The 19,228-nt window shown below is 31.3% G+C and overlaps 2 protein-coding genes across 3 annotated transcripts; both read left to right on the top strand.

The window, feature by feature from the left end:
* The first annotated feature begins 7,292 nt into the window (after positions 1-7,292).
* On the top strand, positions 7,293-10,693 carry LOC102585959 (protein DETOXIFICATION 35-like). 2 transcript variants are annotated; one of them, XM_015311545.1, is made up of 9 exons: positions 7,293-7,356; positions 7,447-7,542; positions 8,081-8,402; positions 8,480-9,105; positions 9,269-9,325; positions 9,389-9,627; positions 9,706-9,824; positions 9,964-10,050; positions 10,275-10,693. In XM_015311545.1, the coding sequence occupies exons 3-9, from the start codon at positions 8,085-8,087 to the stop codon at positions 10,344-10,346; spliced, it is 1,518 nt and encodes a 505-aa protein (XP_015167031.1). In that variant the 5' UTR covers positions 7,293-7,356; positions 7,447-7,542; positions 8,081-8,084; the 3' UTR covers positions 10,347-10,693. The 2 variants fall into 2 exon arrangements, with proteins under 2 accessions (XP_015167031.1, XP_006353903.1); XM_006353841.2 differs by having other exon boundaries at positions 7,442-7,542.
* A 4,693-nt stretch (positions 10,694-15,386) lies between these two features.
* On the top strand, positions 15,387-18,702 carry LOC102586300 (protein DETOXIFICATION 35-like). The gene is made up of 7 exons (XM_006353842.2): positions 15,387-15,761; positions 16,183-16,808; positions 17,267-17,323; positions 17,403-17,641; positions 17,730-17,848; positions 17,944-18,030; positions 18,201-18,702. Exons 1-7 carry the CDS (start codon positions 15,483-15,485, stop codon positions 18,294-18,296), a joined length of 1,503 nt encoding a protein of 500 aa, XP_006353904.1. The 5' UTR covers positions 15,387-15,482; the 3' UTR covers positions 18,297-18,702.
* The last annotated feature ends 526 nt before the right edge of the window (positions 18,703-19,228 follow it).

The raw sequence follows: 19,228 nt of genomic DNA, 5'->3' as shown, positions 1-19,228 counted from the left end.
TGCCTTGTTGAATGGATCGGGTGTTGCGTTCCGACACACTAACTTGGATCGGTTGCCACGTTCCGGCATTACTAACTTGGATCGGTTGCCACGTTCTGTCATAATTATGGGATCGGATACCACATTTTGGTATGCTAACTGTTTGGGTTTGGGTTCCATGAGAGGACCAATGATTTGATATAAAATGTGAAGTTGTTCGTTGTTCGTAAATGTTGATAATATTGTATATGTTGATATATATGCATGTGATTATAACGTTGTCTTGACTTGCTTATGTTGCACTTAGTGGGATAGCCACGTAATCCTACCAGTACACTATGGTTGTGTACTGATACTGCACTTGCTCTTATTTTTGTTGAGTACAGGGCATCTTCAAGTGGCTACTAACAGACCTCGCTTAGGAGATCAGTGATCGTTTGAATTCAAGGGTGAGCCGATTCTTCTAGGTTGCCATGAAATTATCTTTCTTCTATGTCCAACATTTTTGGACTTGGACTTATGTTCTATTAGTTATTAGTACATTAGTTGGGGTTGTATCCCATCTTGTATAGACTTGTTGAACTTTAGATGTTTTGGTACATTGACTTTCAGGTTCTAGGTTATTTCTTCCGCATCGTTAGTTGTTAGATCTTTTGTTGAAGTTTATGGGAACTTTAGTTTTTAGGTATTATTTCTGCTTTCATATACTTAAATGCCTTAGTTTTTAGATTAGTTGCCTGGTTTGGGTTGTAATAGTGGTTCTCCCACCGGAGTGTTAGTGTGAGTGTCAATCACGACGGTCTGGATTGTGACAAACATACATGTTGATACTTTTTTAAAACTCACTCTTCTAATAGTAGAAGAAATAAAAATAAAAAATAAAAAAATTTAACTTGATATTTTTGTTTATTATCTCACCCAAAATTTTGAAACAATAATGTAATCTTACGTGATATTCCGTAACTCAATTTTTTATTTGTGTGAATAATATATCTTGTGGCGTACACTCATGTCATTGGAAAACAAAAACTACTCAAATTTTTTGAAAAAGAAAATGTAACATTCCGCCTTAGAAAGAGCTAAATTTAGAAAGAACTAAGTAATTTGGAAAGAGCAAATTTGAGATTTGTTCAAGTTAAGCTTAAGTTGTGAGTTTTAGGTCAACTTGAAACAACCATAACTTTTAGTACAGGATGAGGTAGGTGGCCCATAAGATATCAAATGAAAGGTCTTGGAATCCTCTTTCCAACGCCACCAAGTTTGTTAAGTTGCGAGGTTGGATGAGAAAGATATGCTCGTTTGAAGTCAGTCTGTCAAGTTAAGGAATGTTACCCGAATTAATGAGGTATTTTGGTATTTTCCTTACCCCATCAGCTTAAAACGATTTTAGTAATATTTTGGGATCAAATTTGATTTGGTTTAGTTTTCACAATCCCAAATATGCTTAGGATTTAAAGAGAAGTTCAAGAAGAGGAAAATAGGAGAAAAAGGGAGAGGTTCAAGGCATTCGTCAAGATTCGTGAGATTTGTCGAAGAATTTCGCCAAGGGTTGATCCCTAAGAGGTATGTAAGCTCTTATAGTGTTGGGTTCGTTCACCCACACATCAATCATGTGATTTTAAATCCGTAATTTTGTTCTTGAGGTTGAATGACTTGAGTTCTTGAAGAGTTTCTTGAAGTTTCGTTCTTAAATCGTTAATGATGAGTTTAATGAGTTCTTGCAATGAATGTTAGGAGTTTGAGGGTTGTTTTTTAGTAGATTTTTGTGTACTTATGTTGGGTATTCGAATCTAAGTGAGTGGGGAAGAAATCATTCGATTCTAGGTGAATTAGGGCCAAAAATCAAAGAAGAAAATTCATCGGAATATTTTGGGGAAGGGCTGGGGTGGCGCTCCCCCGATGTGCCAAGGGGGCTGGGGCGGAGCGTCAGCAGTGCGCCACATTTGATTCTCTGAAGTTTAGGGACTGGCGCCCCACGCCAGTAGTGCGTCAGGGTCGCTGCCCCTACCCATTTTTCGTCGTTTGCTCCGTCTAAGTTCTCTTAAAGTGTACCTTTACTCCGTTCTGATTATAACTACTCTAAACTACATCTAAACATCAAGAGATCCTTCGTAACATGAATCATAACCCTTGAATTCATAATTCAAATTCAAGGTAGAGTTAAAAGTAAAGTCTTGGGAGTTCTTTTGAGTCATTTTGAGAAGTTTTTTACAATCATTTAAAACTTGTTTTCAAACTTAAGTACTTGAGTTTGAGGATGATGAGAGTTGGGTTTCATTTTTCAAAACGAATATATGGGAACTAAGTATTCCCAAGAGTAAATATTTTTACTTTTAAAATAAGAGGAAACATCGATTTCCAAATGAGTTCATGAGGAGTTATTGAGTATAATCTCTTTTAAGAGAACTTTTTGACTAATAATCTCAAAGCTTGAGGATGAGGAAATGTTTTTAAACATATGAGCTAAGTTATAGTATGGGAGTAGTACTGAGCACCGATATGGGGACGAGTTAATACAACTCAAAGTCCTCATAAACCATGTAGCCAACGTGGGTAGAAAAGGTCATACTTTTTAGATGATTCCTTATTGCTTTTTAAGCATAGCTTAGTGGATCCACTTAGTTGAAGATGTCTTATACTCCGGCAAGGTATAGCTCATAGTGATGGTTGTCGGTTAGAGAATCTCTCAGATTGAGTTATTTTGTATCTTTACATACAAACTGAGTTGTTATTGTATTTTTAAATACATTGAGTTGTTATCTACTATTTTAAATGCTTTATATAAACTGCACCTTTATTGTTGTTTTTATAATGTATTGAGTTGAGTAGAGTTGAGTGACTATGTTTCCTTTTTTACAAAGTTCAAGTTTTTATGTTATGTTCAGTTTCCCCTTACATGCTCGTACATTCAATGTACTGATGTCATTTGGCCTGCATCGTTTCATGATGTAGATGCAGGAGATCATGGTCATCAACAGGCGTTTCGTTAATACCACAACAGTTCAAGTTAGTTTTGGTGAGCCTCCTTGCTTCTAGAGGATCCCTTATTTATTTTTGTTATTTCAGTTTTGTTAGGATGATTCAGGGCCTTTTCCCGACATCCCTCATAGTATTAGAGGCTTCATAGATAGACAGTAGTAGTTCATGAGTCTTTTTCATTTCTAGTGTTTAATGTTTAAAGACTTGAGTTGCCTTTTTTGGCCAGTGAATGTTTTGCATAAAATATTCTGAGTATCTATTTTGAGACATTGAGTTAAAACTTTACTTTTAAAATTCTTTTATTGTTGAGTAAGTCTTCCACTGAGTATTGAGCCAGGCCAAGAATTCATTTGTGGCCAGCAATGATTTTTGAGTGCCGGTCACGTTCAGGGTATAGGCTCGGGGCGTGACAGAAAAGTTATTCTCAAACTCACATTTGAAAAAAAAGTAGAAGATGATTTTAACTAAGGTTCCATGTTCATAATATTTGGATCAATTTTGGTTGATGTGAAATTATTAAGGAAATGTTGGAGTAAATGTTTTTTGAGAATGTCATTTCTTAAGTTAAGACCTGAACCATTGTTTATTTAAGTACAAGCAGTATCGGGTGATTCGTAAATTGTTCGTAGGTGTTAAGGTTAATTCATTACTGTGAGAATGAATTTGGATATGATTAAGGTCACTAGAATCCCCTAGCACAAAGTTGAATTGAATGGTTCCTTATCGATTAAATTTTGATGTAAGATTCAACTTAGGTCAACTTCAAACGATCATATCTCTCAGCAAATAATGAATTAGGTGGCCCATGACCTATCAAATTGAAGGTCTCTTATTTCGAGTTTGGAATAAAAAGTTATGACCGTTTTACCAGAGACTACCCACATCAGAGTTTTCTGAGTCGGTGAACTACATAATCATTCTACGGGTCGTATTGTCAGGTCGTGGAAAAACTTCAGAGAGTCAAATTTTGGGGTTCTATTCCTCCGAGTCGTAGAAATTTCTACGGGCCGTAGAATCTCCTCCTCCTCCTTCTTATTATTATCATTGTATTAATATTTCTATATTCTTATCTTTTATTTTAATATTTAAATCAAATGCATTTAAATTTATTTTACATATCTGGAAATGATAAATTTATGAAATAGTAAGAGTTTATTTAGGATTTTCTACCTATTACAATATTTGAAAATGACAAATTTATGAAATAGTAAGAGTTCAATTAGGATTCTTCTACCTATGAGTTTCTATTCTAATAAAAAATCGTTCTTTTTAAAAATCCAATGTATTTTCATATTGGGATATCTTATAACTTTGTCTTAAAATTGCCAAGTGACTTTTCATTAGCTTGTCACTTGGTTTAACCAAGTTGCAAACTACTCTCTTTTATTTTAATATTCAAATCAAATGTATTTAAATATATTTTACAATATTTGAAAATGACAAATTTATGAAATAGATGAGTTCATTTAGGATTCTTCTACCTATTATAGTATTTGAAAATGACAAATTTATGAGATAATAAGAGTTCATTTTGGATTCTTCCACCTATGAGTTTCTATTTTTAATCTAATAAAAAATCGTTCATTTGAAAAATCTAATGTATTTTCATGTTTGAATTATTTTTTAATTTTGTTTTAAAATATTCTTATCTTCTATTTTAATATTTAATTCAAATGTATTTATTTATTTTACAATATTTGAAAATGACAAATTTATGAAATAGTATGAGTGCATTTAGGATTCTTCTACCTATTACAGTATTTGAAAATGACATATTTATGAAATAGTAAGAGTTCAATTTGGATTCTTCTACCTATGAGTTTCTATTTTTAAGCTAATAAAAAATCGTTCTTTTTTAAAAGTCTAATGTATTTTCATATTGGAATATTTATTAACTCTGTCTTAAAATTGCCAAGTGACTTTTCATTAATTTGTCACTTGGCTTAACCATATTACAAACTATTCTCCTTTATTATATATATATATATATATATATACTAGTAGATATAGTGTATATATATATAACCATTTCTCGACTGAGGGAGTATTTATTATATAAATCATTCGGATTTTCTATACCAGATAAAATTTATGTCTGTTGCTATTAGGTTCAAGAGTTACAAGTCTATGAGATTTTTTATTGACTTATTTTAAATGTTTTTAAGTTAAAATAATTTTATAAATATTTTACTAATGTTTGTGCAAGATAAAAATATATTTTAGATACTTGTTTAAGTTGAATAACAAAAAATAAGTCTTAAACTATAAGTCCATTAAAACATACTCGTAATCTTTATTTAGTACTCCCTCTATTATCTTATTTACCTTTTGATATTAATTTAATATACTCTTTTTATCATTATATTAGTTTTCCACATTTATTAAGTAAGAATAAAGATGAAAATAAATAATTAATTATATCTTAATTTCAAAATGTCAACTATTTTTAATAAGTAAACAGTAAAAATAAACAATCAATCTCGAATTATCGAAATTAAAAAAATAGTTCTCTCGGATACACAACGGGAAAAAGGGAAAGTCAAATGAGTGCACACGTCTCGGTGCCTCACGTAACTTTTGTTAATACTTAATTTAGAGTCGATTTCACGTTACTCCTTAAGTAATATTTAAGGGTCCAAAAAGTAATAACTCATCACATGTGGAATGGAAATAGTAACCTTCACATTTAATATTTTTTGGTGAAATTTATTTTTTAACAATTTTTTTCTTTTGAAAATTAAAACATAAAAATATCTAACTCTTATTTAAGAATGATGTAATATACTAGATACAAGAGCCGGTGCAAGAATTGACTCAATATATATTTTTTTATTTATCTCAATTTTTTTGTGGCACGGATAGAATTAAAGAGTTAATCACATTTTTATATGATTCTTAAATATTTTAAATTGTTAATTATTGTGATTTATAATATTTTAATGTAATTGTTAAATAATATATGTTAGAGGACTCACTTTGTCCCAATTTACGTGGGAAGCTTTGCGAGTCAGACAAATTTTTAATATGTTTTTAAAAATATTCTAAGTTGTTAATTATTATGATTTATAATATTTTTAATTAATGTAATTTTCAAATAATTTATATTACTCTCCTTGTCGCAATTTATGTGGCACATGTGAAATTTCGAGAATTAATCAAATTTTAAATTGATAATTATTGTGATTTATAGTACTATTAATGTAATTTTCAAATAATATAATGTTATCCTATCTGTATTTTGAGAGTTTGATTAAATTTTTAATATATTTTATTTTGTTAATTATTGTAATTTATAGTATTTATTATTTAGTGATTTACAAATACACAACATACTAAAACAAAAAATAAGATAACTAAACTAAAACAGAGAAATTATTATTATTAAATATAAATAAAGGAGAAGGCCAAATCGATTAATTAACCGACTGAGCCTAAGCTTATCTGTTCGCTTCTATATTATAGAGTAATATATATAAAAGATATAAATATAGATTAGCTTTCAAATTTTAAGGGTGTTCTTAACACTTTGTTTGGATGGTTGTTACATATTGATTCATAATATATATATATATATATATATATCGTATTGTATTATATTGTTCTAATGAACACAATGTTTGGATAGATTGTATCGTTCTCCATCGTTACATAATGTCACACACCCATATTTTGAATGATAAACCTACAAGAAAAGTAAGGTATAAGGTAGAGCTTTATGAAAAGGTAGAATAAAAGATGAAAGATGATTATTAAATGATAAATAAAGTTAAAAGGAGAAGAAAATATTAAGGTAATGATGCATCGGATGCAATCACACTAAATCGGTCGTTACATAAAATGGATCTTTTAGTCATCACCTAACGATGAATTTAAACGATACAATACAATAAAATTTAAATAACAATCAAAATAAACATTGTATTTAAACTAGCAATACAATATAAAATGATGGGTAACAACCATCTAAAAAGGTGTAAATATAGGCAACCATTTTGGAATGAAATTCGATTGCGTAGCTTAGGTTATATCCTATAAAATTGTTATTATAGTAGTAAATATTTTAAATGCCATAATTGATAATCTTTTATATATATATATATATATAAAAGACGTGCACTCTCCAATTACTTTTTATCTCATCTTTTTTTTTTGTTGCCTTTAAAGTAATTTTAACCATGAGCAAAATGTTTTAATTAAATAAAATTGCAATAATCACGACTCACGACTAATTACCAATAGCAGTCGCAATCCTTAACTGGAAAAAATCCCAACAGCCGCATTAAACCCTCTTCTCAAAGCAACATATATATATATATATAAGAAATTATATTGTATTGATTTTTTGCAGAGCATATATAAGAAGCGATGACTGAAAATAGAAATTTTTGTGTGTTTGTGGTAAGTTTTATTATTTTTTGGCACATTTGCTTTTGAAATTATGGTTTTCCTCAACAACATAAATTATTGATCATACTCAATGTAGAATAGGAGGAGAACAGTTGATTTTTGCTTTGGATGCAAAAATGAACATGTAATTTAGCGGCCATTACTTATCGGGGAAACAAGTTCATCAAGAGATCTCAGGCAAGTCTACAGTGTTAATTTCATTCAGTAAGTCTTTTATTTTGATGCTTGATATCAACTTATGATTTGAGAAACTTGAATTCGTGTTCCAATACAGTGAGCTATCTGCCTTCCATTCTTCAATAATTTCTTCTACTATCTACAATGAAAATCGGAGACATTCGAATAAGGAGAAGAAACACAACAGTGATTTATTAAGAAGGAGAAGGAAAAGTTTAATTAGAAGATGAAAAAACAGAGTAGTATTATTAAATTTGTATATATCACAAAGTTATTTGAGGGATGTCTTCAACTCTTCTTAGAAGGTGTCTTGGAAGTGGGACACATGCACACATAACATCTGTCAGTTATTAACATTTTTTCCCATTGACGTAATCAGTAGATCTATCTCCTTTACATTTGTTTATTATTTGGGTATTTCCGTCTGCCAGTTGAAGATATACAAGCAAAACGCACCTACTAATATTTTACTCAATAGTAATGGCTACATTATCAATTTAATGACTTTCTTAACTGTTCACTTGGATCATTTGTGAAGAGTGATGGAATCACAGTCGCTGGAATATGACTCGTCCAGCGATCTTGATGGGTTGGAATATGACTTGTCCAGCTACCATCTTATCGCCTCCAATGGTGACTACCGGCGTATTTCTGGCATGAATTTGAATGAATTGTGGGGTGTATTCTGGATTGAGACAGTAAAGCTATGGGAGATTGGAGGCCCAATTGCTTTGAATATCATGTGTCAATATGGACTTTATGCTATCACTGTTGTTTTCTGTGGTCATCTTGGACCAACACAACTCGCTGCTGTTACCCTTGCTCAAACTGTCATTGCTACTTTCTGTTACGGCTTCATGGTGAGTCCTCGTCCCCTCTTTCCTTTTACGAGTGTTTCCCACTATTACAGTAATAGTTACATCGGATCAATTTGTAGATGGGCATGGGTAGTGCTTTGGAGACGCTCTGTGGGCAGGCATTTGGAGCTGGGAAAGTACACATGCTTGGAATTTATACACAACGCTCAATCATAATTTTATTGCTGAGTACCTTCCTTCTCTTACCAATCTATGTTTTCGCCACTCCTATACTTAAGTTCCTAGGCCAAGATCATGATATTGCTGTTGTTGCTGGAAAGTTCACCATGTTAATCATACCTGAATTATATTCCCTGTCTATCACTATTCCCACTTCAAAATTTCTTCAAGCTCAGAGTAAAGTTGGCGTGCTGGCCTGGATTGGTTTTGTGGCTCTCCTGCTCCATGCTCTTCTCCTTTGGCTCTTCATTTATGTATTCAATTGGGGTTTAACTGGGGCAGCTATGTCCCTTAATCTTGTATGCTGGATCAACGCGCTAGCTCAATTTGCTTACGTTGTTTTTCGGTGCAAGGACGGGTGGAAAGGATGGTCTTGGTCTGCATTCAATGACATGTGGCCCTTTGTTAAGCTGTCAATTCAGTCGGCTCTTATGCTATCCCTAGAAATTTGGTTTCCAATGAGTATTGTTCTCGTCGCCGGATATCTCAAAGATCCTGTCACTGCTGTGGGATCCCTCTCTATTTGGTGAAGTCTTGTGTCTAATTTTTTCCCCCCATTTAATTATTATTATTCTGCAATGCTTAAAATGCAACCGAACATTCAATCAGGATAGGCAAGTTTAGATTAAACTTTGTATTTGCTTGACTTTAACAACTGATCAAACATATCAATTTTTGTCATCTTTCAGTTCAACTCTTAGTGAATGGCAAGAAATGTTTTTTGTCGGAATCAACGCTGCCATAAGGTAATGAAATCCTTACGTTGTCATTTGGTTGAGTTTGTGGTTAATGTATTGTTGTTTTCCCAGTGTTCGGGTCTCAAATGAGCTTGGGCTAGGACATGCCAGGGCGACCAAATATAGTGTCTATGTCACACTATTTCAGTCACTTCTCATTGGGATTCTCTGCATGATTGTAGTATTGGGAGTAAGAAATCATCTTGCCATTCTTTTCACCGACAACGAGGTTTTGATCAAATCTGTTTCTGAGCTTGCTCAGTTTCTTGGAGTAGCAATGCTACTCAGCAGTGTTCATCCTGTGATATCAGGTGGTGTTCTTTAATTACATTGTTCTGTTCTTATAGTTAAGACCTCCATAGTCTCACAATGATCTTTTTGGGTTGCAGGTGTTGCTATTGGATGTGGGTTGCAAGGTCTAGTGGCTTATATCAATTTGGGTTCTTTCTACGCTTTTGCTATTCCTCTCGGATATGTTCTTGGTTATGTGGCTAACTTAGGAGTCATGGTAATTAATTCTCAAAGTTAATTACACATCTAGCTTTAAATCTCTGTTTGCTTTTGTTGGTTCCTTCTTCTGTTGTTGAAAACTACTACTTGATATGAATACTATAATTTGTTTTAATAGTATCTATTTTATGTTGCAGGGACTATGGGGAGGAATGATAGCTGGACTTGCTTTGCAAACACTGCTACTCTCATTTGTACTCTATAGAATTGATTGGAATAAAGAGGTACGACAACTAATGGTTATTGTGTATTTCTTATCCATTGAACTCCATAACAAATCTTGTTCGACATTTTGGGTCAAAATCATCTCTGTTGAGCAAGTACAAGTGTAGAATTTTCAATACCTTATCTCTTTTTTCCCAATTTTTTACTGATCAATGAAGTAAGAACGCTTTGCATTTAGTATAAATGAGTGTTTTCTAGTAGTAATAAGAAAATGAAAATGCAGGTTGAGCAGACGACAGAACGGATGCGGATATGGGGAGATCAAGACTCAGAAATGGAGAAAATTAAACTCTAAATGGCTATAGAACTACGATCGATGCATAACAGTTAACACAACATAACTTGACTTAAATATGAAGTCATCAATCGACAATTTTGTTACTTCTATATAGAACCCTCAACCCGGTGATGTGGCGCTACCACAAGCGAGGATTCCCTTTTTATTTATTTAGTCCCACCAAAATTTGAAGTGATTTTTGTCGGAATTCCTTTTTTTTTACCTTTAAGTTATTGCCTATGCTTTCACCAAGTTTTTCGTAGTTAGTGTACTTGCGAATTCAAAAACTAAAATATATAGTGGAAAGAACATCTACTCAAATCAATGTTTCCTTCTTATTTGTACAGAACCGTATACGTTTTGAAACGTTTAAATTTTTAGTTGAAGTTTTTATCATTTCATAAATAGTATTATAATACACTTTATGTTCATGAGATTGGAGAATTAATATTATATTTGATGTTTCAGCTTTTATTTTCAGGTGCGAAAAGGTGGAAATTTTCGTTTATTAAGATTATAAATAAGGCCCAATCCATTGGCAGCTCCCTAAAGTTGGCATCAATTTTTACTTGGATATCTCAAGTAGGCTTTATTTATTTTAAATACCTCAAGTAGGGGTCCGTTGTGTCATTTTGACACCTTTTTGACAATCAGCTAAAATTACGAAGTGTGTGTCATACACTTGCGGATGACATGACATGTTGACTAATTAAAAGTTAACATGTGGCATTTGAGTTTTTAAAATTATTAAAAAGCAACTAATTTTTCAGCAAAAATAAATAAAGAAAATTACCTATTTTCTACCATCCCACACCACCTTACATCACCCCCACCCCCTACCCCATCTGCCTTACGTCCCTTTTGCCTCCCCAACCCTACAGCCATTTTTTGGTTCTTTCTTCCAAAAAAAATTTTAAAGCATTAGATTTTAGTTTTTTTTTTCGAGATAAGTGTCAAAAACATACCTAAACTATCCCCTTTTTTTTGAGTTTCATACCTAAATTATTGAAAGTGTGAGTTTCATACTTAAACTATCACTTTTTAGTTTGAAAAACACGCTTCAATGGTGTGTGTAATGCACTCTCTCTTTTATTTGAAAGAACCTTGATACATGACATTCCACATTTATAAAATATTCCACCTTGACAAAACTTTAAATAATAAATTATTAATATTAATTAAAAATTAAAGATTAAAATATTACTATCCATAAAAAAAAAAAAATTAAAAACTTAAATTATTTTTCTTACCCCACTCCACCACCTCCTCCACGTAACCCCCCCCCCCTCCGCCCAAAAAAAATTTAAAAACAAAATTCTACCCTATCCTATTTAACCCTCTGCTCCTATTTTTTTTTAAAAAAAATTTACGTTTTTCTCATTTTGTGCTAGATATGTACGTACATATATTTTTAGAGAAAAAAATTCTACTAGTGTACCTAATATAACATAAATAAATAAAAAAATCTTGCGGTAGCAAATAAAAAATATTTTCGATATAATTTATCTACACAAAATAAGAATAAAATTTGGAAGCAGAGGGTTAGGTGTGTGGGTAGAATTTCTTTTTTAAAAAAAGAGTGGGGTAAAAAAAATATTTTACATTTTATTTTATATAAGAAATATTATTTTTTTTGGATGATAATTTTTTAATTTTAACTAATACTAATAATTTATTTAATTTTGTCAAGGTTGAATGTTTTGTCCATGTAGAGTGTGATGTGACAATTTTTTAAATAAAAGAGAAAGTGTATTACACACACCATGATGAGAGTGGTATAAAAGAGAGGGGTGTGTTTCTCAAACTAAAAAGTAATAGTTTAGGTATGAAACTCACATTCGCAATAGTTTAGGTATGAAACTAAAAAAATGGTATAGTTTAGATGTTTTTTACAATTATCTCTTTTTTTTCTTTTTTTTATTGTGAATTTGATTTTGAAAATCATATATGACATTCTTCTTCTACTTTTTTGAAGAAAAAAATGTGTCTTGTTCTAAAAAATCTTTTCAAAATTAGTGTGATGATTTTTAAAAAATTTGTTTTTATAAACATTTTTAAAATTAGTGTGATAGTTTTTTTATTTTATTTTTTCATATTTTGTAAGGTTTTTATCATGATTTTTCATGGTGGAAGGTGGAATAAGTGGTAGGGCAAAAGAGTGAAGAAGAAAAAGGAAATTTTTTTTAAAAATCCAAAATAAAACCCCTCACGCGCTCAAAATGGGTGCAGCACACACAATATGTCAAGTCAGCAAAAAGTGTCAAAATGACACAACGGAACTCAACATAAAGTGTTTAAAATGAACAAAGCTTGGTTGAGATGTCTAAGTGAAAATTGATGTCAACTATATATTTTCAAGGCTAATACAATATCTCACAAGGCAAAATAAGAATAATATCAATCATAAGGTATCTTGAAAAATGATGTGATTTTAGCGCCTTTTTCAGTGTCTATTTGAGTTCCATACAGTATAAACAATCACAAGGTCGCTTAAGTTGAAAGACAAGGTAAAAATAAAATAATACACAAGGCCAATCTCAATAAGTCATATGAAAGACAGCTTCAAATGGGTTCAGCCTATAAACAAATTTCACTGTAATGTAGTTTTGCCAATTCTAATTAGCTCATTTACCCATTGAATACTTTATGGTAGAATCAAGAAGAAACTCCTTATTAAAAAAGATTAATTTCTTTTTATATGCCTTTACATATTATTATATTTATATTATTTATAATCGCGCGAAGCGTGAATAATTTCTCTGATATATTATAAATACACTCTATTATAAATTAGGATGAGTAATTTTTGTTTTTTTAGATCATCTCCAATCTAACTATTTTTTTACGCTTTTTGAATGTGTTAATAGTTTCACACTATTTATCAACACTAGATCACTTTTTGTTATTTTATTATTATTTTTATTATACAAAACTTCTATTTAACATATTATAAATTTTATGTTTTTAATTAAGTCCGTAGTATAAAACGAACCCTTTCTCCCTTTTTTTCCCCACATATTCACCCTATATAATTCATATTATTTTCATATATAATTATTTAATATAAAATAATTTATATCATAAATTTTTAAATGGTAAAAATTGCTATCAAATATTATACATTATACATATTAATGGATAATATAAATAAAAGTAAAATTATTGATGAAATATAATATATTACTGATGAATGTTTATTGTTTTGGCTTTAAAATACAATATGTTATTTATTAACAATATAATATATTTGTTTTCATTTTTGTGATGATTATATGTTTTTATATAATTATAATTTATAGTAAAATTAACTTAAATTGTATATTAAAGAGAGAAGAATATTCCCTTTTCGTGTAATTTTAATATATTCTACTAAATTGTGTAGTTGCTTACATTATAATAATACTGACACCATTTTAATGTAAATTTGATGTTATGCGTTGGTCGTCGGACAAAGTGGTCCTACATGATCTGCAGTAAACAACTTTAATACTTATCTGTTCCATTTTATGTGAGATAGTTTGATTTGACACGAAGTTTAAGAAAGAAAAAATGACTTTTAAAACTTGTGGTTCAAAATGAATGATAGAAATTTGTGTAGCAATAAATCATTTCATTAAGGATAAAATAGACAATTTATAGTTAAATTATTACTTAATATAAAAATGTATCATTCTTTTCTGGACTGACTAAAAAATAAAGTAAGTCACCTGAATTGAGATAGAGGGAGTATTTATACTCTTATTATAAATAGTAGATTCATAATATTTGTCATTTTATAAAATCAATGCATAAATTATGATATTATTCCTATTTTGCCTTGTGAGTTACTGTATTAGCCTTGAAAATATACATTTGACCAACATAGAAAAATTAAGTGAGTAATTTATTTCCATTGGTCAAATTAATTAATCAAAATAAATTAATTCATATTCATTGATTGAAAAGTTGACTTCAAAATATATTAAATAAGGGTAGAATAACAAATTTTACTTAATTTCTTAATACACGTGAAACAAAAAATGATGACATATAAATAAGAACGGAGGGAATATTTAATTTAAATTGGCATTGTCCTTCCTAGGGACCGCAATCCAGACAAGTTTAGATCTATACCTTTTAATTTATTGACTAAGTAGTATTTTATTTAGACACTTTTCTTTTTACGTGTGCAATTTAAAATTTTAAGAGAGTTATATTATATTTGTTTATTTCTACTCTTAATATCAAATAATTATACTAAATAATATAATCATCAAATTTAAAGTTCAAAATTTTATAAACAATATTAATTTAATAAAACAAATTTTTAATTTATTTTTTTAGGATGTCAAGTCAAGATGAACCTAAATGAAAAAGAGAGGGCTATCGGTTAGGGTTAGTATTAATCGGTCCGATTCGATTTTAAAGTTTATCGGTTTGACTTATTGATTATCGATTTGTATGCTAAATCGTTATATAACCATTAAGATATTATCTTATCGTTATATAACCATTAAGATATTGTCTTATCGATTATTGATTGTTATCGATTCGATTAACGATTTTATAGATGACATCTTGCTCAAAATGAATCATGCGCATGAGTTCACATATTTTTCATCTCTCTAAAAAATAAAGACTAAAACATTGTACAATAACCAAGAGTTGGAGATAACCAGAAATAAAAACAGGACACAAAACTCTAAGTTAAGGATTTTACATTCAAAAAAATATAAATATAATTATTTAATTTACTATTGAGTCGTGGTTAACTCGTTAAAAAAAATCTCAAACGATTAAAAATCGATAATTCAATAACAAAAATAATTAAAACCATTATCCAAATCACAAAATTAATAACCCAATAAATCAATAACTTTTTTTTTAGCTTGGATTCGAGTTTTGAAGAGCCCTACTAGGCGTGTTGCATCTCAATTCAAGTACAAAACTCCAATCTGGAGTATTTCTTGCCGCCCCTTTATTTATTTTGTAACTATTTTGACTTATTTACGGTTATGTCTTTTTGTTGTATAATAACTTTTCAACTTTTTGTACTACTTGTATTATTTTACTTTTTAACGCTTTGTGTACTACGATATGAGATATAATATAGGTCGGAGCAAAACCCGGAGAACTGTTAATTTATTTATCAAAAAAACATACTACCAATAGTAAATGGAAGCGCCATTGCTCTCCGGCGCCAACAATCAGCAGCAGCTCATTGGACTTGACGGTGACTATCGACCCGTTAATGGACTGAAAGAATGGTGGGCTGTATTCTGGATCGAGACAGTGAAGTTATGGGAGATTGGAGGTCCAATTGCTTTCAGTATTCTTTGCCAATATGGGATCTACTCTATTACAGTTGCTTTTTGTGGTCATCTTGGTGCTGTTGAGCTCTCTGCTGTTTCTGTTGCTCAAAATGTCATTGGGACTTTCTCTTTCGGCTTCATGGTTTGTGTTCTCTCTGTTGCTCCTATTTAATGGGAGTTTTTAGTACTGAAAAAACGAATAGTATTTTTTTAAAACTTTATTTGGTATTTTTTAAGTTGGAATTGTGTTTGTTGCACTGAATATTTAGAATTTGGATGTACTATTTCAAATATGCTCTAAAATAGTAATATCCAAAATATTAAATGTAATAGACGAGCTACTACCTACTATCATTTGATATTTTTTCACTTTATTTGGAATTTTTGAGGGAGTTGTGTTTGGTTATAATTTTTGCAAATAATATTAGGGTGTTTTTCAAATTCCAAATACAACTTCATGTTGTATTTGAAATTTTCATATTGCCAAACATTTCCGGAAAAAGTGGAATAGTCTCGTGATTCTTATGTTTCTTATTTGGGTATTTGTTGTAAATTTTGTGTAGTTGGGCATGGGGAGTGCCCTGGAGACACTGTGTGGACAGGCATTTGGTGCTGGGCAAATACATATGCTTGGGATTTACACACAACGGTCGATGGTTATTCTATTGTTTAGTACATTGTTTTTGTTGCCAATTTATATTTTTGCAACTCCACTACTTAATCTTTTAGGCCAAGAACATGATATGGCTGTTCTTGCTGGGAAATTTGCCCTGTTTTCAATCCCTGAGTTGTTTTCACTGGCAGTTGCTATTCCCACCTCAAAATTTCTTCAAGCACAGAGTAAAGTTGGTGTGCTGGCTTGTATTGGTTTTGTAGTTCTTTTACTCCATACACTTCTGCTATGGTTGTTCTTATATGTATTCAACTTGGGTATAAATGGGGCTGCGTTAGTCTTTAATATTACAGGTTGGGCCAATGCAATAGCCCAATTTGTGTACGTGGTAGTTTGGTGTAAGGATGGGTGGACGGGATGGTCTTTGTCAGCATTGAATGAGATTTGGGCATTTGTTAGACTCTCGGTTGCCTCGGCTGTTATGTTATGCCTTGAAATCTGGTACATGATGAGTATTATTGTCCTCACCGGACAACTCAAGGATGCAGTTATTGCTGTTGGATCCCTCTCTATTTGGTGAGTTTTGTGTCTTTCTTTTTCTTTTCTTCTATAATGGTAGTGTCCAGCCAACTTGCATGCAACTCACCTATTTCACCAGAACACAGAACCTGTTGTCTCTCATTAGCACATATACCAAGAGTTCTGTCTAACAAGACTCAACGAGATGACAAAATTCATTTTGTATTTGCTTATCATTGTTCTTTTTCATGTGTAATTAACAATTTTAGGACAGGATAATTAGCTGGACAATGCTTAACTTAAGCCCCATTAAAAATCATTTACTGTCAGTGAAGCTACAACTTTATCAAGATTTAGTTTACTTAAAGTACTGAATTCTAAGCTGAATTGTGTAATTGATTGAATTTGTCAATTAAATTGTCATGTACAAAGTTTGTGGTTTTGTGCATAGCTTTGATGAGATGAAATGTCTTGAAATCAATCAACCCTTTTTGTCTTTCTGATTTGTCTTTCAGCATGAATATTGATGGATGGGAAGCAATGTTGTTCATTGGAATCAATGCTGCCATTAGGTAATTCAGTCTAAATTCTTGTAGAAAAATGTACTCCATTTGTTTTTGAGTTTGTTTTAATGCATCATTGCTTTCTCAGCGTACGAGTCTCAAATGAGCTTGGGTTAGGGCGTCCCAGGGCTACCAAATATAGTGTATATATTGCAGTGTTTCAATCACTCCTCATTGGGATATTCTGCATGATATCAGTACTAGCAGTAAGAAATCATCTGGCCATTCTTTACACAAACAGCAAGGATTTGCAACGAGCCGTTGCTGACCTTGCTTGGCTTCTCGGAATAACTATGGTTCTTAACAGTGTTCAGCCTGTAATATCAGGTGTTGCTTTTATTCCATTTTTACTGTTTCTATGTTTATAAGTGTCCTCGCCTTTGTAGTCCTTATTGTAGCAAATATTGTTTTGCAGGTGTTGCTATTGGAGGTGGATGGCAAGGTTTAGTGGCTTATATCAATTTGGGATCTTACTATGTTTTTGGTATTCCTCTAGGATATACGCTTGGTTATGTCGCTAACTTTGGAGTCGTGGTAAATAAACTCACTTTTTAATTTCACTCCGCATCTTTTATGGAGTAGGAAACTCTTCCTTTTAGTATCTCATACTTTTTAATTTTGTCTTGCAGGGTCTATGGGGAGGAATGATAGCAGGACTTGCTTTGCAGACACTGCTACTCTCATTTGTACTCTATAGAATCGATTGGAATAAAGAGGTAAGTGAAACATTTGGTGATTTTTGTACAATTAAATTTTCTGTTCCTCTTTCTTTGAAAATTACAGATGAAGCAATACTAGTTAAATTCATAGTTTGTTACAGATTTTTGTTGAACCTTCTGATTCGGTATGATTTAGTCATGTGTAATAATAAGAAAATGAAATGCAGGTTGAGCAGTCTGCAGAGCGCCTACGCAAGTGGGGAGGTCAAGACTTTGAATCTGAGAAAACTCTTATTTCAGAGCCTACGAAGGATTTACCATAAGACTAACATTTTGTGGTGACATCAAAGGATGAAGAAACTTCATCTTTGTTTTTGTTAACCAGTTAATGATTTTTGGATAGGATCTACATGTTGTGAATGATGTGGAGCCTATATCCATGTCAGATGCCACGGTGGATGACAGCTAGGCCAAAAAGGGGAAATTATGAGTTGTACATGGGTAAAATATGGATCAAAAAGGTTAACGGATTTTGTAGGTGATCAGGTGAAAAGATACTCTTAACATCGTGTGTTGGGGACCCTGTTAGTTTTAATAGTAATGTAGCTGCGATTTAGAACGGTAGGCTAAGGTGTTTGTTGTTGTGCTCTTACTCCTTTCTTTGTTATCTCTTTGTGTTTGTTACATTACATTTAAATATGATGTCAATTCACACCTTTGTTGCTTCTATTTTCTTTCCTATTGCAGAAAGCTACTCTTATTTATTTATTTTTCTTCTTCTTAACACATTATGAGAAGAAGTTTAGGCATGATTTCAAAGTGTATTTACAACCAAAACATAAAATTATGTGAAGGACTGAGACAACAATTAAGCCACTCTTATATCTAAAGATAAACAACTCTAAATTTGTATTTTTGGAAACTCTAAAATCTAAATTGAGCTTTTGTTTCAATTCTGAAACGTTAACCAAGTGTTATGAAGACACTGTTGAATAGTGTACACAAGATGAGTCCAGACTGAATTCGTCTTTTTAATTGAGGAGGAGAAAGAAAAAATATTACAAAAATATAATAAACATGAAATATAAGTAAAGAATAAACTAAAGTATATTAACATGAGAAACGGTCAAATGTTTGTCTATCGTCAATAATATGAATAAACAATAATAATGAATAATAAATTAAATGTTCACATTTCTTTGGAATATTTTCCTTGGGAAGCAACTTTGGGACGTGTAAAAATACTAAGTAGGCA

The sequence above is a fragment of the Solanum tuberosum genome, unplaced genomic scaffold (genome assembly GCF_000226075.1).
Source record: "Solanum tuberosum cultivar DM 1-3 516 R44 unplaced genomic scaffold, SolTub_3.0 scf00159, whole genome shotgun sequence".
NCBI lineage: Eukaryota > Viridiplantae > Streptophyta > Magnoliopsida > Solanales > Solanaceae > Solanum > Solanum tuberosum.
This window is presented reverse-complemented; position numbering and strand designations above follow the sequence as displayed.